Below are 19,394 nucleotides of genomic sequence, written 5' to 3' on the forward strand. Positions count from 1 at the left end.
CTCTGCTACAAGTGATACTAAACAGCATTACAGAAAAGAGTTCAAGAAAACTTTCACAGTTGAGAAGGAAACAAAACCAGCACTAAGCTGCAATGTAATACTTGCAGCTAAAAATTAGCTAAAAATACTAATTTATAAGTTATTCATTTCAGAAGCTATATTAACTGCAAAGCAGCCCTGTATTTAATAAGGCTACTTCAGTCTGTCTTAATGTTATGAAGGGAGAAGATAATGCATTGGAAGCAAATAACAAAATTTATGTCAAATTTATGGCTCCTTTTCTTTCCCTTGAATATCATCTCCTTCCCCACAAAACAATTTCCTCCTTCAGGTAACAGGTTCTATGAAAAAAAAAAAAAACAACACAGTATATAACAAGCTTGCCTACTTAATCTACAGTACAGAAGCAACCGTACTCTAGAATAGAAGACACTTGTTTTTTTTTGCAATTGCTTGATAATCAAGTGCACTGGCTGCCTCTTCCCAGAATACAACAATACCTCTTAGCATTGCTTTCTCTCCTAAAATCTCATTGCTGCCCCTGCGCTCCCTCCAAGACATAATAATGAAATAAATTTAAAAGAACAAGGCTGATTACATTTTGCAGATGTTTTGTCCCACTTGCTAAGGAAGTTAGACATTTTCTAATTGTTTGACCATTTCAAGTCCTTAACCTGTCATATCTGATCTAATCTCCAGTAGTACCTAATAGGTTCAAATCTTCAGATATTAATCTGCACTATTAACAATATACTTACTAATAATGGACTTATCTGATAACATATTGAAATAAAACTGATGACTAGAAGTCTAGGGTTAATGCCTGTGAACAGGCAGGCACTTGCATTATAATCAATAACCTTAAGGTAAAGAGTATGAAATTAGAAACAAATGCCTCATCTGTTGGAGGCTTGACTTCTAGAGGCTTACACATTCCTGCTACGCAGAGACAGGGATTTGGCCTCTGCCTATCTCACACACTGGGAAATACTCAGCCAGTGCTACAAGCTGCCTAGTATTCCAGTTATAAGCAAGGTATCCCATCAAACTTGAGTTTTAATCTGTAACAAAGTATTCAAAAGTACCTTCTTCCTAAGATAGGAGTTGGAAGTTTTGAGGAGCTTTTCCACCTCTCCCGCAAGGTCTCTGCACATTTCCGAGGAGCCCATGCAGCCAAGGGTGCAGAGTGCCAGCCCCTGCACATATTGCGTGCTATGATTAAGGTCACTGTAAGGGAAAATAAAAAAACTCAATCAGCATGCAAACAGCCTGAACATGGAAAAAAGGGCATCAACTTATAGTCATTTAGCCATCTGCACACATGAAAAAGGCCTCCAAATTCTCAGCTACTTGGGAGTACGAGTTAGGAGCAACATAAGCTTGGAGTGCATGTACCATAGGGTTTTCTATTACTTATAGGTAGAATTCTCAAAGGTAGATTTGGGTAAAACTATCAGGCGGACATAAGAGGGAAGATGACACAGAACTCCATTAAAGCTTCTACAGTAAATAAAAAACTTTGTAGTTTGCAATTTGCAAACAGAAAAGAACCTAACATCAAGCACAGCCCTGCAGTGACTTCGCAGGCTGTTCCAGTTTAACCGTGTTCCTGGACAGGCTTCAGCTTCTGTTTTTTGTTTATGCGCACATCGTTATGTAGTTTCTGTGCCTTAAGTTTTTGGTGTAGTTTGCCTTGCATGTAATGTCTTTTAATTCTAACTGCCCTTCCTCCCTCCCTTTTATTGGGCTATTAGGACTAACGAATGATGAGTTGTAAAGCTTCATATGGATCTGGTCACAAAATAAAATCTTAAAGGGTAAGAAACAATACATATGCCCTTAATATGCTAAGCTTAGCATAAATTCCTATTTCGTATTATACTAAGACTTATACACTGAGCACAAATACTAAATGCGAATCCTGTTTTTTCTGATTTACAAACCAAACAACGTATAAAAATATATGTAAAATATTCTCCACCCTGAGCTAGGAAAAAAAACAACACAAAAACAAAAAATACCATTACTCACACAGCTTATAAATAATCTATATAGTAATTTTGTTAAACAATCTTAACTCTTCATATGCCAATGGAAGATGCACATGCAGTCAATAAATGAAGCCACCTTTCAGTAGACACTATTTATGAGGTCATCCACCAATGTCACACCAAGTACAAGACAATGTGGCTTCCACATGGAAATCCCAACAGCTTTTAAAACTGATTTCTAACCACTTTTCCAAACTACTTGGTATTCATGTCACCATAGTGCCCAGGATTCATTCACAAATGATGAAAAATGAAGAAAGTAAAAATAAGTTTCCTGGTTTGGGAAGCAAGTTGGGGATTGCATGATGGGAGAGCAGGGGAAGGGAGTGGTATGTAACCAAAAGCGCACAACATGCAGAAAAGCAAGAGAGCATTCTGTTCCTAACATCAAGTTATGGCAACATGCAGATGCAAAAGCAGATAACATGCCATTAAACGTGTTGATTTTTGTTTCCTTCCTTTAACAAGTTTTTGGCAGCTATATATACTTGTGCATATAGCAAGGATGTGCTTCAAAGGTGCTCACTTGTTTGCATTGAAAATCTAGGTCTTGCTATAAGACAGTGATAAAAGCAAGACAAATAATGGTAGTTATGGAAGCCAAAGAAGAAAGTGATAGACAACCCACTGATGTGGTGCGAAGCTGTCTATCGGTTTCATTGAGCTTCAGTCTGGCCCATTTCAAACTCACTGCACCCTTACCACGCATTTATTTCAACATAAACTATCAAAAAATGTATTAACCACAACCAAGAAAGGTGTTAACCTAGCAGCCTAGTTCTAATGGAAGAATCTCACAAGTACAACGTTCCAATGAAAAAGTATTTGACCAAATGTCTCTTTCCTGGACACCAGTAGATTCTCAGGCCCACAGCTTTGTCAAGTTTATTTTCAAGTACTTTGAGGCCACAGCCTAATTGATCAATCTCATCAGTGCTTTACTTGCTATTACCTGAGAAGATTATGTTCTAAAAGTAAACAATAAATATAGGCACACCACACAAAACCAAGCATGCATTTGGATAAATCAGCTAGACCCCAGTTGTTCCGCTCCTGCCCCCATCCATCTTGAAAAGCAATATCTGTCATTGGAAACACATCAACTCTCATTTACTAAACTATAATAAAAAGCAATCCTGGTTTAGTAATATCTTGCTGGGAGGAAAAAAAGTAAAAAAAAAAATCCTTATTTTCCATCCCCTCTTGCCTAATTTCAGCAAGATACCAAGCAGACTGCACATTCCAAGTTGCTGCCTTGCTTGCAAGGAAAATCATTCATCAGCACTGTTAGGTCAACCCGAAAGAAAAGGCAGCATACACAGCCTTGATCTTTGAAGTCAGAAAAAACCCAACTCTTCAGAATTCATTAAGTAAACACAACAACATGGCTGCAGAAACAGATATGATTTTGTAACACTGGATGGCCAGTCTTGTCCATAATGTTTTAGTAGCATTATAAAAAAATCAAATCAGTATATAAGAGGTGTGGGGACCTTCAGTTATGCTGCACTACTAGCTGTTTGTCTGACTCTTTCCTACTGCAAATTGGGAGAGAATTAAGTTTACAGACATGGAAGAGACTTCTTTAAAACACGAGGCTGTCTGCACTGGCCAAACAGCTTATTGTGATCATTACATATTCCTGATTTTATTTATCTTAAGATGACCTCAAGAGTAACATGTATTACCATTCTAAAACAGTAGCTACGTCAAGTATGGTTTGCCCTATGTACCTCTTCAGGACCAATGCAAGTTTGTATTCTCTTCCCTCTAAGGAACCTAGAGGGAATCATCCAATTCAGTACAAAACTAGAACAGTCTTTTACAGTCAGCAGTACACAATAGATTGAAGGAACCAGTTTTGTAACACAATGGAAAAAAAAACTAAAGTACTCAAAATATCAGGGGTGTACTTTCAGATTCTGAAGCCTCAAAGCATGTGTTGATGGAGAGAGAGCTGGTACCCTTACTTCTTGATGCAATTGGTCATAAGAAGATGGACATCCTGTCTCTCATCCAGCAGCAACATGGCACCTAAATACCCAATGCGCTTGTCTGTGAATTTCTGAGAGGCAATGAGCTTGAGGCACTCCAACTGGAAGAAAAAAAAAGAAAAAGAATTAGCTTAAACTACTACTCAGCTAGAGGAGAAAGTTTGATGTTTACTGATTTAGGTCTCTGATAATGCGTTTTAAAAATTAAACATTTTATTCTCATTTTGGTGATATGGAAAACAAGCAAACAAACAACAAAAAAAAAAAGGTTGAATGACTTCCCAGCAAGGCAGCAACAAAATCAGTAGGTCCTGTATCTTGAAGTAACCAGACATTAATGACCTTCCATGACCTCAGATATACCAGACAAGTGGGGTCAGAGCACAAAAGTGAAAAATAACACATTTAGAGACAAGAGATCCATCAATTAAAAATATATAAATAATTAAAAAAGCAAAAAACAAAGTTCTGGAAATCCAGAGGATGGGTCATGTTTGATATGCACTGGAAATTTTTAGCACTTCAATGGATATATATCTGCCTATCAGAGAGAGGATCAACACTCTGTTAAGCTGTCAAAAACAAATTTGATGATTATACTGTAACTAAGTAGCTAGCTAGGTAAACCTTGGATACAGTCAGAGAGAGCAGTTACAGAACAGCATAAAAACTTAACTATCTGAACCTCTAAGGTTTAACTAAAATCATATGCATTGCAGCACTACAAGCTTCCCTTTTGCCACGTAGAAATGTGCCAGCTGTGTTTAAAAGCATAAAGGAGATTCCTTAGATAACATGCAAAACCATCACTTGCACTCAGCTGACTTCAGAATTTGTTAAGCAATTTTTAAGCTTTGCCTTTTCTTAAAGCACAAATACAGACTTTCTGACATGACTGCACTAAAGTATCTTTCTCTAACAGATGATTAGCCAGGTATAATCCAGTCTCTAGTTTCCAGACAAAATAGCAGAAATGGCTTCTCAGAGCAAGAAACCTATCCTCTCACAAACACATCCCATAAGGCCATTTAACAGATTAGCTGGGGCAGGAAGTAAGCATACACAACGGATGTACGGAAGGGATCAAAGTTTCCAAAAGGTTTGTTGTAAAGGACATGAAGGGGGCATGCATAGGCAAAAATACGAGGCAGCGTGAAAAGGTTTTCATGGACCTTAGCTACAGGGAAGCTTGAACATGGCAACAGAGCACAGGTGCGATGCAAGAAGCATACAGACATCAAGAGGGTAAAGTTGTACAGGATGCTGAAAATCTGGTAAGAAAAATTTAAACTGAAGTGGCAGAGAGAATAAATGCTATGGTCTAGCCCTAAATTCTCACAACTGCACAGAACCAGAACATACAGCTCAACTATGCAAGAGGTAGCCACACATGAACCAGCCAGCTAGTGGTTTGTGACAAGCCAGTAAGAAAAAACTTGAGAGAAACTGAGTTCAGTTTGCTAGGTTTAACTTGGCTGAAGATCTAGAATAAAAAAATACCTCTGAATAGTAACATCAGTCATCCAAAAAGAGAACTGAACTCACGTGAACAGACAAGATCAACCAGGCACAGAACACTACATATTTACCTCTTATCTTTCCAGTGTTTTCTGTAAGAAAATAACGCATCTCTGAACCAACATTCTTTCCATGGTTTACAAGATGCTGTCTTATACAAGTCTCAGCAAATAGAACTGATGGCCTCTAATCTACAGTGTAACAGCTAAGAAAGGTAAAAGACAAACAACTAAGGACAAGCAAAAGGAAACAAACGACTGCACATCAATGACTGATACTTTCAGTACTTCTGAATTTGAATGATATTAATGAAATTTACCCTGTGAAAAGCTGACAAGCTCACTTCAATTGTGTACAGATACATGCAAACTGGCTTCATTGAAGCTCTTACTAGGTTTAATTAGTGGAACAAGTCTTTATGCCACTATAACCACTTCACTCAAAGGAACAACAATTAAAGTTTGCTACATCGTTACTGTAACAGATACATCAGTAAAGCCTGATAAGTAGAGAGGTATATAGCCAGACTACGACTCACAGAAGTTTTTACTGACACAGATGATCTTCAGACCAGAATTCTTTTGCAAGTGGAAATAATACATATGTATTTTTAAAGTAATTTGACCATTTGTCCAGGATGTCTGGCTGCCTGATACCTTCTAATCTTACACAAATGACTTCTGCATATGCTCAAAAGACAGTTTGCCATGTAGTGCATCCCAGCATGCACTGGCTAAATATAGCGCTCACGCCCATATTTCTGTACAAGATTTCCTGGGTCACAGTTGAGAAATCCTGTCTTGGAAAAAAGGAAGTGAATGGCTGATCTACTTCTGACACATTCTCTAACGTCTCTTTTATTACTGGTTACCTCATCCACACCACTAGCTGTATTGGGTTTAGCTGGCAAGGTTTTGGTAGCGAGGGGCTGCAGGGGTGGCCTCTGTGAGCAGTGTCCAGAAGCTGCCCCATGTTAGATAAGGGCCAGTTTCAGCTGGCTCCAAAGGACCCGCTGCTGCTCAGAGCCGAGCCAATAAGCAATGCTGTCTGAGCCTCTGTAAGAGCATATTTAAGAAAAGGAAAAGAACAAAACCTGCTGCACAACAGCAGCTGGAAGAGCAAGGAGTGAGAAGCAGCTCTGCAGCCCCCAAGGTCAGTGCAGCAGGAGGTGCTCCAGGCATGCAGCACAAGTTCCCCTGCGGCCTGTGGAGAGGCCCCTGGTGGAGCAGGCTGTCCCCCTGCACCCATAGGTCCCACACGGAGCAGATCTCCACGCTGCAGCCCGTGGAGGAGCCCCCGGTGGAGCAGGTGGATGTGGCCTGGAGGAGGCTGCGGCCCATGGAGAGCCCCCGCAGGAGCAGGCCCCGGGCCGGAGCTGCAGCCCGTGGAGAGGAGCCCACGCAGGAGCAGGGGTCTGGGGGGAGCTGCCGCCCGTGGGGGACCCGTGCTGGAGCAGTTTGCTCCTGGGGGATGGACCCCGTGGTACAGAGCCGTGTGGGAGCAGTTCTTGAAGAGCTGCTGCCTGTGGGAAGCCCACAGAGGATCAATTCGGGAATGACTCCATGCTGGAGCAGGGGCAGAGAGTGGCCGTGAAGGAGCAGCAGAGAAGAAGTATCAGGGACTGAACGCAGCTCCCACTCCCCGTTCCCCTGCACCTCTTGGGGGTAGGAGCTGGAAGAAGGTGGATTGGGGGAAGTTTTTTTTTTTAGTGAGTTCCGTTCCCCCCCACTCCCGCGCTCTAGTTTGTTAGTAATAGGTAATAAATTTCATTAATCTCCCTACACTGAGTCTGTTTTGCCTGTCACAATAATTGTTGAGTGATCTCCCCATCCTTATTCTCAACCCTTGAGCCCTTTCCATCCTATTTTCTCCCCCTTTCCCTTTGAGGAGGAAAAGGGAGAGCGCGGTTGTGGTGGAACTCAGCTGCCCAGCTGAGTAAAACCATCACACTAGCTGAAGTCAGATACCTGCTTTCATCTTTAAGGCAGACATGGGTCTAACAGTCTGTGGCTCTCCTGTTTTTCATCAAAACATATTTCCTACTCATTTATCCTGTCACTCTCAGAAACTTCTTGTCTATAATGCTGGACTGCCTATCTACAAGATTCTACTGCTGGAACAGCATCTGCCTTCAACAGTTTCCCAACCCAGTCAAACTTCTTGCTATTGAGAAAGAATGGAGATCATATACGCCACCTACACAACATCAGTACTTTGAAAGATTCCTTCCAGTTATAAGCACTGAGGACACGTTCTCAGCCTTGGGCCCTATAACTTCCTGAAAGTGCAAATTACAAACTGTATGAGAAACAAGGCTATAGAATGGATGATTCTGTCCCCAGAACAGTCCGCATAAATGTTTGAGATGTAGCAACACCAGCAATGAAAGATATAACCTGTTTTATCCTTTCTCCACTGAGACCAAAGAAGCAATTTACCATTACCAAAAAGCAGAAATTGAAGAATTACTAATCACCCACACACAGGATTAAATACTTGAGTAACAATGCAAAATAATTAAAATAAAATTTAAATATACTCCTAAAAACAGATTGAGTGTAAAAATTCTTGATAATGCTTATCAGTATTTTTATTATTATTATTGGAGCTCTTAGTTTCTTAACATTTTTGACAGGACGTTTCTCTCTCAGACCAGGGAACCCTGCCATATGTAGTACTAAGAACAGGATAATTCACTTGCTCTGACGCAACAACTCTTTATCCTGTGGGAAGAACCCAACGATATATAGTAAGAGAACTCATCTTAAACTCAAAGCACAGCCCAGACTTGCTCTTTAACAATAAGACTATTTGAAATTTGATTTCTGTGGTTTGAGTTCATTGCTTTAGTGAGACATGTGGATCAGTCAGTCCAATCGCGAATGTGTAGACTGAGGACATGAAGGTACTTTAAGGACTACAGCGATCCGCAATTTGACTGCCTTCTTACTTAGCTTGATGGAAGGCCTAGATTAGACTATGACTAACAGAATGCTTACCAACTTCTGAGAAAAATGGACTATGCCCCAAAGACTAAGCAAAGTTCAACCTGAAGAACATTTTGTAGATCAAGAATTCCATCTTCCTGTCTCCCTTTTTCAAAATCTGACTGAGAAACAGTGTGTCAAAAATAAGCCAAGAGAGTAGGAAAACCCATACTGGCTTTCTCCAAGTCACTTCAGTAAGATGGGGATAAGGAACACCGATTTCTTATTTCTGGCAACAGACCAGCTATTATCTTCCTAGAACAGATTGTTTTAGAAGTATAACAATATAGAAACTCCTTGGAAGCATCTGGTAATTTCCAGAGACAGAACTTTGACGTGCCATTTTGAACCCATCTACAAATAGCCATACTGGACTATGGTTTAAGAACTACTGCTCTGCAGAAACACGGGCAATGAGGAGCGCACAGCCTGGCAAAGTCAGACCAACCGTAAGCTTCATAACAAAATATGTAAGGACAGGTTCCAAACAGCAAATGTCTATAACACAGTCAAAACTAACTAATGCAGATTCAGAACGTGAGTGAAAACAAACATCAAAACGTCTCAAAGCAAAACTGCAGCTAGGAATGCTCCAATTTAGTCAATACACCCAAAATACATAAAGCATACTGGTATACGCACATAGCACAGCAAGCATCAAAGACTAACCTACCTGTCCGAAATGTGCAGGGTATCCCAGCATGTGCATATACAGCAGCTTTGCCACATTTCTGCATCGGTATGTGTTATCTTCCTCTCGGAAGGATGATCGGATAGCAGCACACTCCTTTTGAATCATCTCACGCTCTTCTGCCTGGGTTCTTGCTGTCCGGATGGTCCGGATCAGCTCCCGCAGTCTGATGGGGGCTGGCATCCTCTGGGAGGAGCAAGAAAGATATCTGTAAGCCTTCTTCTACTGTATCTGATGACTTAATAGTTGTCTCATAGTTTAACATAAAGTTTTCTTTCGTCCCCTACAATTATATAAATGAAAGAATTGAGAAAATACAGGCTGCTTCAGCAGTATGGTTAAAAGTAAACTTGAAAAACAGAAGAATTTATTGTATCTTCCAGGAATATACATTCTCGCAATGTTTTTGAAGTAGCTGTCAAGTGAACAAAAACATGACTCCTGATCTGAAACAGGCAGAAATGGTAGGCAAGGTATGCTCTCATGTTCACATCTTCTTACTCTCCCCCAGGGAAGTTGGGCTCAAAGAGAATTAATCACAAAAATCGTGACAACTTGAGACAGAAATTCTTTGCAAAAAGCAATGCTATTTATTAACTTGCACAACATTTCAGATAGGTGTTTCAAATAGCCAGGCTTCAAAAGTCCTGTGGACTTGTGTCATGCACACTTAATACTTTGAGTGGTGGAATGCAGCAGAAAAAGCTGATGGAAGAGCAATCCTATCTGTGCGGATATATTTCGGAATCAGGTCGACACTGTCCCTTTATTAGACAACAGCCAGAACAATCCTTTCTAAAACAAGCCTGTCACTGTATGAAGGAGACTGCGGAAGAAAGACACATTCTACACGAACTTCAAGTAGTTTCACTTCACCATATGGAATAGTGATGGTCCCATCTGACCTAGAGAACAATTTATTCTCTTGAATATTCTTCAAGAGAAGAATTACTCTCAAACGGAAGCCAAACTTTAAAACTACGTTATGTACAACAGTGCTGCACACAACCTTTCAGAGGTAGCTATGCCGTCGTATTTATTTGCATAAAATCTCTTCTACTTTGCTCCCTCTTATTTTCCTAGTGATGTGTGACACTCAGTTTGAGGTTGTGGTTGCTACAAAGTGCTCAGCTGGTGTTTTTCATGTACCAGTCTATTAAATGCCCAAATCTCTTTCCTGGGTGGCAACACTCTGGTTAGAGTCCATCATTTTTAAGCCTGGATTCACCTCCTACCCCCACCCTCACCCCTCAATATACTTCTCAGATATTTTGATATAGCATGCTTTTGTTAGAAAACCGGGGAGAAATTAATAAAAAATAAAAGCACTACTGCAGGCACATTCCTCTGCAGTCTACAGGTAGTAGTTTCATAATTGTTAAGATGACTTTTGAGCAGGCTTATGCTGAAAGAGGTGCTCGATTCCACTCCTTCCATCGTTCTACCCACAGCTTTCCTGGGACATGGCACGCCAGATAAGGCAACCTGTGCATCTAAAAAACAGCTTGCTATTTTCCTTTCAACAGAAGCAATCTTCAAACAAAACAGTTTGACTTGTGCTGACACAAGGCAATGAGAAGATACAGCAACGGGAGATCTGAGATGGAGCAGGGAAGAGGTGAAGCGCTCCCTCCTGCAGTAAGCAACGCAACTGAAGCGCAGACCCACGATGAGGCTTTAGATCTTGAACTACTGTTCCTGAAAATACAGGGAACGGCTAGTACAGGTTAAAATCACGGGGGTTTTGCTTGTCAGCTTTAAGCAGAGACTTCTTTGCAAACTTTCTGAAACCCTATCATACGGTCTGCAAACAAAATTAAGTTTGGTATTATTTGCTTTGATACCACAGGTCCCGTTGCTTTCACACTACATTTGAAGGGATTATAAATTGCGCAACACTGGTTTGCCCTGCCTGTGACTTGTTAACAGCAGCGCTGTTTTCCTGGCCTGTGCCCAACAAACACCTGTGGTAGGCATGTCTATGGAGGGCTTCAGCACATCATTGTCGGTCTGGCCCTGTATGTCAAAGTAAAACAACAGACAGCCGAAATCATTTAAGCCAATGGAACAGCACCGAATGAAGATACCACACTTCCAAAGCAGACCTTTATAAGAACCTTTATTTTGCATCCTTCGCCAGTCTAAGGCAGGACTTCCTACCTCACTGAGGCAGCAGAGAAAATGAAATCAAACAGCGGCGATCTGGTATGATGTCACACTGTCCTCATCCATTCACCAAAAGAAATAAATAACCTATACTTACAAGTGCCCTTACATAAACAATCAACATACCACACTGTAAAGATTATTTTTCCTCCTCATATCACAACAGCAGTAAAACAATGAACCAGCGTTTCAGAAAGCAAAGAAACGAAGAATAAGAGTTTTACTCAGATTACAGCCAATTAAAAGGTTACCTCCTTTTTTCATCTAGTTGTGTAATATACTAATATGCTGTTACTACAGACACAGTCCAATCCAAACTATTTCCTAAGAGCAATTCTATCTCTCACACACATCCTGCCTGATAAGGAGAGAGCGATTCAGAAGTGCTCACAAGGAGGACAGTATGAAGGGCAAAAGATGAAGCTATGATTTATTTTCCAACATTTAGAACTTCTGTATTTGTGCTGCAACTTCACAACCATACTTCTTTTTTAATCAATAATTTAGCATTTTTAAATATATCTTTCAATTATTTCCGTAAAAAGAAAAAAAAAAGCTTTTTCACACTCCCATCTACAAAAAATTCTCTCTCTCTCTCTCTCACAAGAGAGAATCACTTCACACTTACTCTTTGGGGGTTGAGCTACTTTTCTGTGCACACTCTTTTTTTTAAGCATTTCAATGCATAGTAATTGCCATGCAATGTAACAGGTTGGCTTCCTCCTCCCTCCCTATAAGAAAGGCTTTTCTTACTACCAAGAAATTCTCACAACAGGCATTTTTTTTTCCACCCTCAACTGTAAGTTTAAGACTCTGTCGCATGCCAATAAACTGGGAATCTCATATAAGTTTCAGAAATTTCAGGCAAGTATATACAGCAGTTACTGCAGTCTTTAAGAGATTTAGGACATGAGAATACTTAAATTCAGAAGTATTCCAGAACAGATTAATATTTACCATTATCAACCATTCCAAAGCCTATTATAATGCTAACAAACCTTTAATGTGACACACCTTGGGTAATTCCTGCTGAATTTCTACTAAGCATGACTGTATACAAGACACAATGTGCATACACCCAAACAGTTTAAGCAACACGGTGAAGCTTACTAACAGAGTGCATGATCAAATATGTGTTGTCCTCTATTGATGCAGAACAGGGCATAAAGGGGAGATGGCAGAGAACAAGAGCCAACCATGCCAGGTAAGGCATGAAACAGATCTAACCCAGTTTCCTGTCTCAGTACGGGAAGCAGCAGGTGCATAGGGGAAGTAACAGAGAGAGGGTGTCTCCTCAATACCTTAATAGCTGCTGAATGAAAGAAACAGGGATGTCTAAGCAGAAACTTTTGTGTCCTGCTTGTTCATCTCTTCCAGCACTCAAAGATGAGCAACACATGCCCCTTGGTCATCAAGCAAAGATCCACAGCTTGCAGGGCCAGAAAAGCTAATCATCCTAAATCCAAGTCATCTGAACCAGCAAACCAAGTTTTGTGCAGGTATCACAAGACTGACAAAATGTCATTCAGAATCAGTTTTGTTCCCTTCCCCTCCCCTCCCCCCCCCCCCCCCCCTTTCTCCCCAGACTCATTTAGCTTTTTGAGGACCATATATGTTTTTCTACTCGGAACGGTGACCCAGTAAGTCACCAACAACAATTCTTGTACAATCCCAAATTCCTCTGGATGACTCCTGTCCAAGGGGCAGGCTGTAACTTAATAGTTAAGCCCACAATGCTAGGACTTGAATGTAGTAAGAAGCATGACTGCAAAACATTAGCACATATTTTGCAGGCTTGATGGAAAAAAAATAATCGGAAGAGCTAGAATGAAGCAACAAGGTTACATGGATATTCCCTCCAGGATGGAAAACACCTAATTCACACAAGATAGCAACTGCTCTGCATGTTATATATCTAATCAGCATGCACTCTCAGGCATACAGGTAAGGAGACAAAAGAAACACTACTAAGAGAGAGAGAGAGAGAGAAGACTGCTCTGGCTCCCTTTTCTTGTTCCTTTCAAGAAGTATAAACATCCTCTCCCTTTAGTCAAATCACCTCTGAGCATTATTTGTATATTAGTTTTCCAGGACTGTGAGAGGTTGCAGAACAATAGGAAACAAACATTGTTCCACGTACACACTGCCAAGCAATCCGTGACTAGAACCTGAGCACAGTGGCAAGCAGTAACAGCTAGGTAGGCATGGGGCCTCCTGGGCTCCATGGTTACACAGCTAGCACCCGAGGAAGCAGCAGCATAATAAAAAGCACAAAGAGTGAAAGAGGACTCCAACAAGCCCCCCAAAATGATTTATTGCCAAATACTTTTGATTTCCCTGATCATATGAATGAAGTATGGACAACACGCAGCATAACCATACCATGGCCCTGCCAAGGCAGTGGAACCTTCCGACATCAAAATTCCACCGGGACTTGACATACAGATTTCACTAAAGGAAGGAATTAGGGGCATGCATTAATAACCTGTTTATTGATGAGAGATAAAACAAAAAGAATACTGACAATCCACAAAATCAAAATACAAATAGGATTAAACAACATAGAACTTAGAAGAACTAAAACACATAAGAAGCAATCTACCAATTTTGACTATATAATTTGTCTTGAAATTAGAATCTTGAAATTCACACTATGAACCATGCAAAAGATTAAGGTAAGTCAGCTTGAGGTGACAACTACGAAGCTATCAAATAAACTGCCATGAACAATGAGATTTTAGAGACCTCTATATTACAAAAATGCATTTTATTGCACTAGATGACTAACAGAGAGGAAACCATATCACCTGGTAACAGCAAACCTGAAGTATAATTTTAGCTGGTTAAACACAGATTAGAACTTCCTTCAGAGTAGCAGGTCTTGTTTTTCAGGATTAGCTAACATTTTTCCCCTGGTACAGGCACATGTTTTTATTCTTTCATATCAACATAAATGACAATGCAATTTTTAAAAGCAATCACCTCTTTCCTCATTTTGTTTACAGTAGTAGTACTCCTTGGCCATTTCTTTGCTACCTACAAGCTCTAGAAATCAGGGCTGGTCCCTGAATACCTGGAAAAAACCCTAGCAGTTAAGTTTACAATATCTGGTATGATCAACAGAATTTTTCTACCTCATCAAGTCTGCTTTATCCTTCTTATTTTGAAGGCATTAGTCTTTAGTATAGCCTACTATCAAGAAGATCAGAGCCTCCTAAAAAGTTCCTAAAAAAGTTAGACGCTTAACTCAATTAGCTCCAATGGTTAGGCGGTTGGTGTCTAGGTTCCTTGAAACATTTTTTTTCCTCTCTCTGGATCTTATAAAAGGTGTTAACTCAGGGATTCTCCTCCCTCTCCAACTCATGAATTCTTCCCCTGAACGAACTAATGAAGAAGGTATTCTTTCTTCATGCAACTTATTCTTAGTAAACTATCCAAAAGCAAAAATAAATCGTTAACCAGGAAAACAAAAATCATACTGTATTGAAAACATATAGTTTTAGTCTAAATTATGTCTCTAAACAGGTATTTTCTCCCATCTTGTTGTCTTTTACTAGTTAAGTTTGTGTTGTTTAAAATTTGAAGATTTTATTTAAGAAGCCATTACTCCAAAAGTATTTAAGTATAAAACCTTGATAAAAACCTCCCTGAGAATACAATAACATTCAAATACAACTGTTCACCAAATAACCTTTTATATTTGCAAGCAGCACACGATACAACCGAAGTCCCACATGTAAAATGTTCAAGTGCTTCAGTCAAGCTACATTCAACTATCAGGAACTGCAACATAAAGACTTACGATCCTTAAACATGCAATTGAGTTGAGACCTGCCCCTGTGTAATCCATTCAGAAATGTTAGCCTATGTCTTAAAAAAACTCTTTGAATGTATTAATGAAATCTTAAAAAAAAAAAAAACACACAGCACCGCTTAAGAACTTGTTTAGGACAAAATATCAGACATGTTTTTAAATTCCATTGTTATTTCGCCTTGAATTCTGGAAACAAAGACATGAAACCCATTGAGGCTCATTGAATTATTTATAGAATGGCTCTCCCGTTTGGGGAAAATAGCCTAAGTTTTCAATTCAAATAAGGTGCATACAATTTACAGGAAAATCTATAACTGAGTATTTCTGACCTTGGTTCATCCTAAAAAGCAGTCCAAGACTGTAGAAGTATACGTTTTCAAACAGATCTAAAACATACATAATAAGTTGCTCTGCCCCAACTCATCTATAAGCAATCACGCTCCTAAAAAAAAGAAAAAAAACACACAACCCACCCAAACCAAACAGCTTTTAGGAAGTTACATAATTAAAGCCTGACCCAACTCCAACTGAAATCAGTAACAGAATTCCCCTTCTTGCTTCAGTAGAACTGAATCAAGCCTCCTGAACACAAAAAGAAAGCATAAGATATATCTAGACTGTATGAAGGGAATAACTGCAATGGTTATCCACAAAATACCGATAGCCTGAACTCCACAGCACTACGAGCAGGCTTCACGCTACTATGAGATACTTAAAACAAAAAAGCGCACACACACACTGACAGTAAAAACAGAATTAAACACTACAAATAGAGATCAAGCTGGGGGTGGGGGTTGACTGGTGTATAGTTCAGTGTTATCAATATTTATATGGAAAACATTAAAACACCTAACCAAGCAGCACTGTCAACATCACTAAGGGCAAAGGCAACACAAGAGAGTTAAGAGATAAGCAGCCAACCATACAACATTCGAAGGGAAAAGTAATCTCTCTTGAGAAAAAGCTATTTAATAAAACAGAGGGAACTAATAAGTCAAAAATAAGCAACATCAGGAAACCAGTAATAAATTAAGGCAGAGGGTGGTTTGATACAGTATGACAACACATGGCATCAGTATTACTTTGCACTGTACAAAGATAGCTTGGAGAAAAAAAAATTGGTCAAGTATGCAAAATATGCCTTAAAAACAAGAGCTTAAAAGCAGTCTGAGGGGCAGCGAGGGTTCCATGTCCAGGTGCATTTAAAGAACAGGAAGCGTATCGTGAGTGTAACAGAGGCGGGTGGCAGGAGAGGACAGTGACAGAAGAGACCTACAGTTTGAAAGGATCCTGTAACTCACCGGGCTGCACACAGCACTACTTCTCTTTGTTTCCTGCAGCTACACCCAACGACAGAATTTAGTAAGACTGGGAAAACACTTCTGATGAAGCTCCCGTTCCTGCACAATGGTACAAATACACCAAACCGCACAATTCCTGAACTGGCTTAAAAGGATGCACTGAGCTTTCAATCATTGTAAATATTAGCCTCTAACACTTATCAAATAAACAGAGAAAATGTTTTCTTAAGAACATAATTAATGAAGCATTGGAAGAAGAGTTAGCACATCTACACAGCTGATCAGCATGACAGACAGGATTTTTTATTTCAGATTTCCTGGCTTCTGTTTTCATCCTTCAATCACCTCTGACCCACATACACTACGCCTTCGTATTTCTTACCTGCTTCTAGATTCTTATTTTTAAGTAATCTGGTTATTTTATTTCCTTGCAGAGTTAAAATTAAAAAAAAAAAAAAAACACAACAAAAAACACCTGCTTGCTACTACCTTGCAACAAAAACACACGTCTTGCTTTGTCTTGGTAAAGCCTAATGAAAAATTAGACACATTTTTTCCATGCATTAACACAACTTTGCAGTATCGCCAGGTAACTTCGGCCATGTCCTAGAAGTTCTTATCTTGTATTTTACCTACAGCATCTCTTCCAAACATCAGAGGCTAACCTTACTACTAGTAGCAATATTAGCAGAGATTTGCTTGCACTCTCCTTCTTTTTTTTGAGTAACATCCTCATCATGTATTCACTTACTGACTCCAAAGCTCTCATCAAATAATGAAATGCTACTACCACGATAGATCAGATTGTTTTCCTCAGAAAACACCTGAGTATCATCTAGAACAAATTAATATCGCTTTCAGTCAGAAGAGTTTGCCCTTTTGGTAAACCAAAAAAATCAAACAGCCCATCTCTGAAACAGTCTGAAGTTACACACATTGCCAACTCAAAAATAAAAGTAAATATTAATGCAAAAGAGGCACTTTACTGAACATGAGCAACTTCAGAAGCAATTAAAATTTTTATTAGCCCTTATACTTGGAAAGGCAACTTTCCAAATCTGAACTGCATTAATTAGTGCACAGTCTGTCTGCATGCCTAAGAACAGACATCTTCAGTTCCTCTGCTGCTGTTGACAACCGTTTTATTCCACAAATAAACTTACTGATCTCATTAGCTTACAACGATGAGAATTCAGAACTCTGTATGCAAAAGAAGCTATCGAGAATCGGAACATTAACCTCCTTGACTCGTTGGCCAGGACACTGCAAACAAGGATACCAAAGGACCTCTCTACTCTTATCACAGCGCCATTAGAAAAAAAAGTCAGATTTGCAGTCACAGGAACAAAGGAAGAGACTGCCCTTCTATCAAAAAAAGGAGGGAACCTGAAAGCTATCTTATGCACAGGGGACAAGAAAGCTGATTCCCTCACAACACAGACTTTCTTTCCCCTTCCCAACTCACGGGAATTTAAATACCTTCCCCTCCTTCTCTCATCATGGAAGAAACGAGGGGATCACGCTGCAATCTGTCTCAGAAAAACAAAGTCTCTTGCCTTCATTCAGCTCTCACATATCCAAGAAAGTTTTCAAATCACATGCCAAAAAACAGACTAGGCAAAAGGAAAAAAATTGGCAGTAAAACGGCACACGCAAATAAACAAAGGAAAAAACAAAGTATAGTTTAGAAAAAGGGGGGAGAAAAGCAAAAGGGCATAAAAAAAGAACCAGATATACACTATTGAGTAGAATAAGAACAGGAAAAAAAAAGAAACTAAACAACTCAATCTGTCATTTTAAATGCGAGATGCAAGGGGTTATATGCAGAGAAAAATATGCATGTTTTACTTTGTTTAAGCTACTGTGTGTCAAATGTACTTTCTGGTATTGCACGAGAAATGCCACCCCTCCAAAGGGGTTCCACTGGAACTCCGTACCTTTCCGTTAAGGCTTCAAGTATCAGAAACTAACGTACATCACCACGCATTTAAAAGCATCGCTTGCCACGTAATAAAATGTACAAGCGTTTCGTTCACAAACTTTCAAAACAATGCCTACTAGTAGAAAAAATCACAGTTTGTCTTACAGTTTGTGAGAGTAGAAAGAGAGAGAACTCCAGCCTTGAGAAAGGGACTTGAAACTGTCTCTAAACTGATTTCTGAGTAATGGTAGACAATGCTAAGACAAACCCGAAGCTGAAATTTACTGAAAATGCTTTTGGCCAGAAACCATAGACTTCTGCCTCCACGAAAATCCACACATCTGCAACACAACGTGCAAACTCCTTAAAAATTACAATCTCCCTGTAAAGCTCTGGGCAGCTGCGCAGCACAGGCAATAAAACGCCAAGGAAAGGCAGATCCAAACACACAAACTACTTTTTGGACGCTAAGGCCCTCCAGCGTGAACAAGGCGAGGCAACATTTCCTCCTGGCAGGACTCGCGCAGCGGGCCCGTGCTCCCCGCTTCGGGAAAGGCCGCGCAGGTTCCCGAGCCCCCGGAGCAGGGCCGGGGCCAGCGGGCAGAGCCCCGCCGGCCGCGTCTCGTCAGCGGGCCGAGGCCCGAGCCCGCCGGAGGCGCGCCCCTTCGCCGCGGGAGCCAGCCCTGAGCGCCCGGGGCCGGAGCCGAGCGGGGCCGGCGCCGCCGGGCAGGGACAGAGGGCGCGGGCGGGTGGGCAGCGAGGCGCCGCGCCGGCGGAGGCCGCGGGAGGGCATCGGGCGGCCTCCTCCCGCGGACAGCCCCGGGAGGCCGCGGAGCGACCCGGGGGCAGCGCCGCGGGGCCCGGCGGCGGCACGCGCGGTCCCCGGGCTCCCGCGGGCCGCGGCGACGGAGCCCCGGGCCGGCCGCCGCCGCGAGGAGGGGCGCGGGCGGG

The 19,394-nt window shown here is 40.8% G+C and overlaps 1 protein-coding gene across 3 annotated transcripts in view; it reads right to left on the reverse strand.

Annotated features, from left to right (window-relative positions):
• The window catches only part of AP1G1 (adaptor related protein complex 1 subunit gamma 1), a 43,668-nt gene that overhangs the window by 23,980 nt on the left and 294 nt on the right, over nucleotides 1-19,394 (reverse strand). For 2 of the 3 annotated variants that reach the window (XM_067004395.1, XM_067004394.1), the window contains exons 2-4: nucleotides 9,224-9,427; nucleotides 4,022-4,146; nucleotides 1,086-1,227 (exon numbers count right to left, since the gene is read on the reverse strand). In XM_067004395.1, coding sequence (XP_066860496.1) covers nucleotides 1,086-1,227; nucleotides 4,022-4,146; nucleotides 9,224-9,424 — 468 coding nt within the window. In that variant the 5' untranslated portion in view covers nucleotides 9,425-9,427. Of the gene's footprint in view, nucleotides 1-1,085; nucleotides 1,228-4,021; nucleotides 4,147-9,223; nucleotides 9,428-13,789; nucleotides 18,990-19,394 lie in introns of those variants that run through there. The other variant, XM_048050471.2, reaches the window with a different exon arrangement.

This window comes from Anser cygnoides, chromosome 12 (assembly GCF_040182565.1).
Source record: "Anser cygnoides isolate HZ-2024a breed goose chromosome 12, Taihu_goose_T2T_genome, whole genome shotgun sequence".
Lineage (NCBI taxonomy): Eukaryota > Metazoa > Chordata > Aves > Anseriformes > Anatidae > Anser > Anser cygnoides.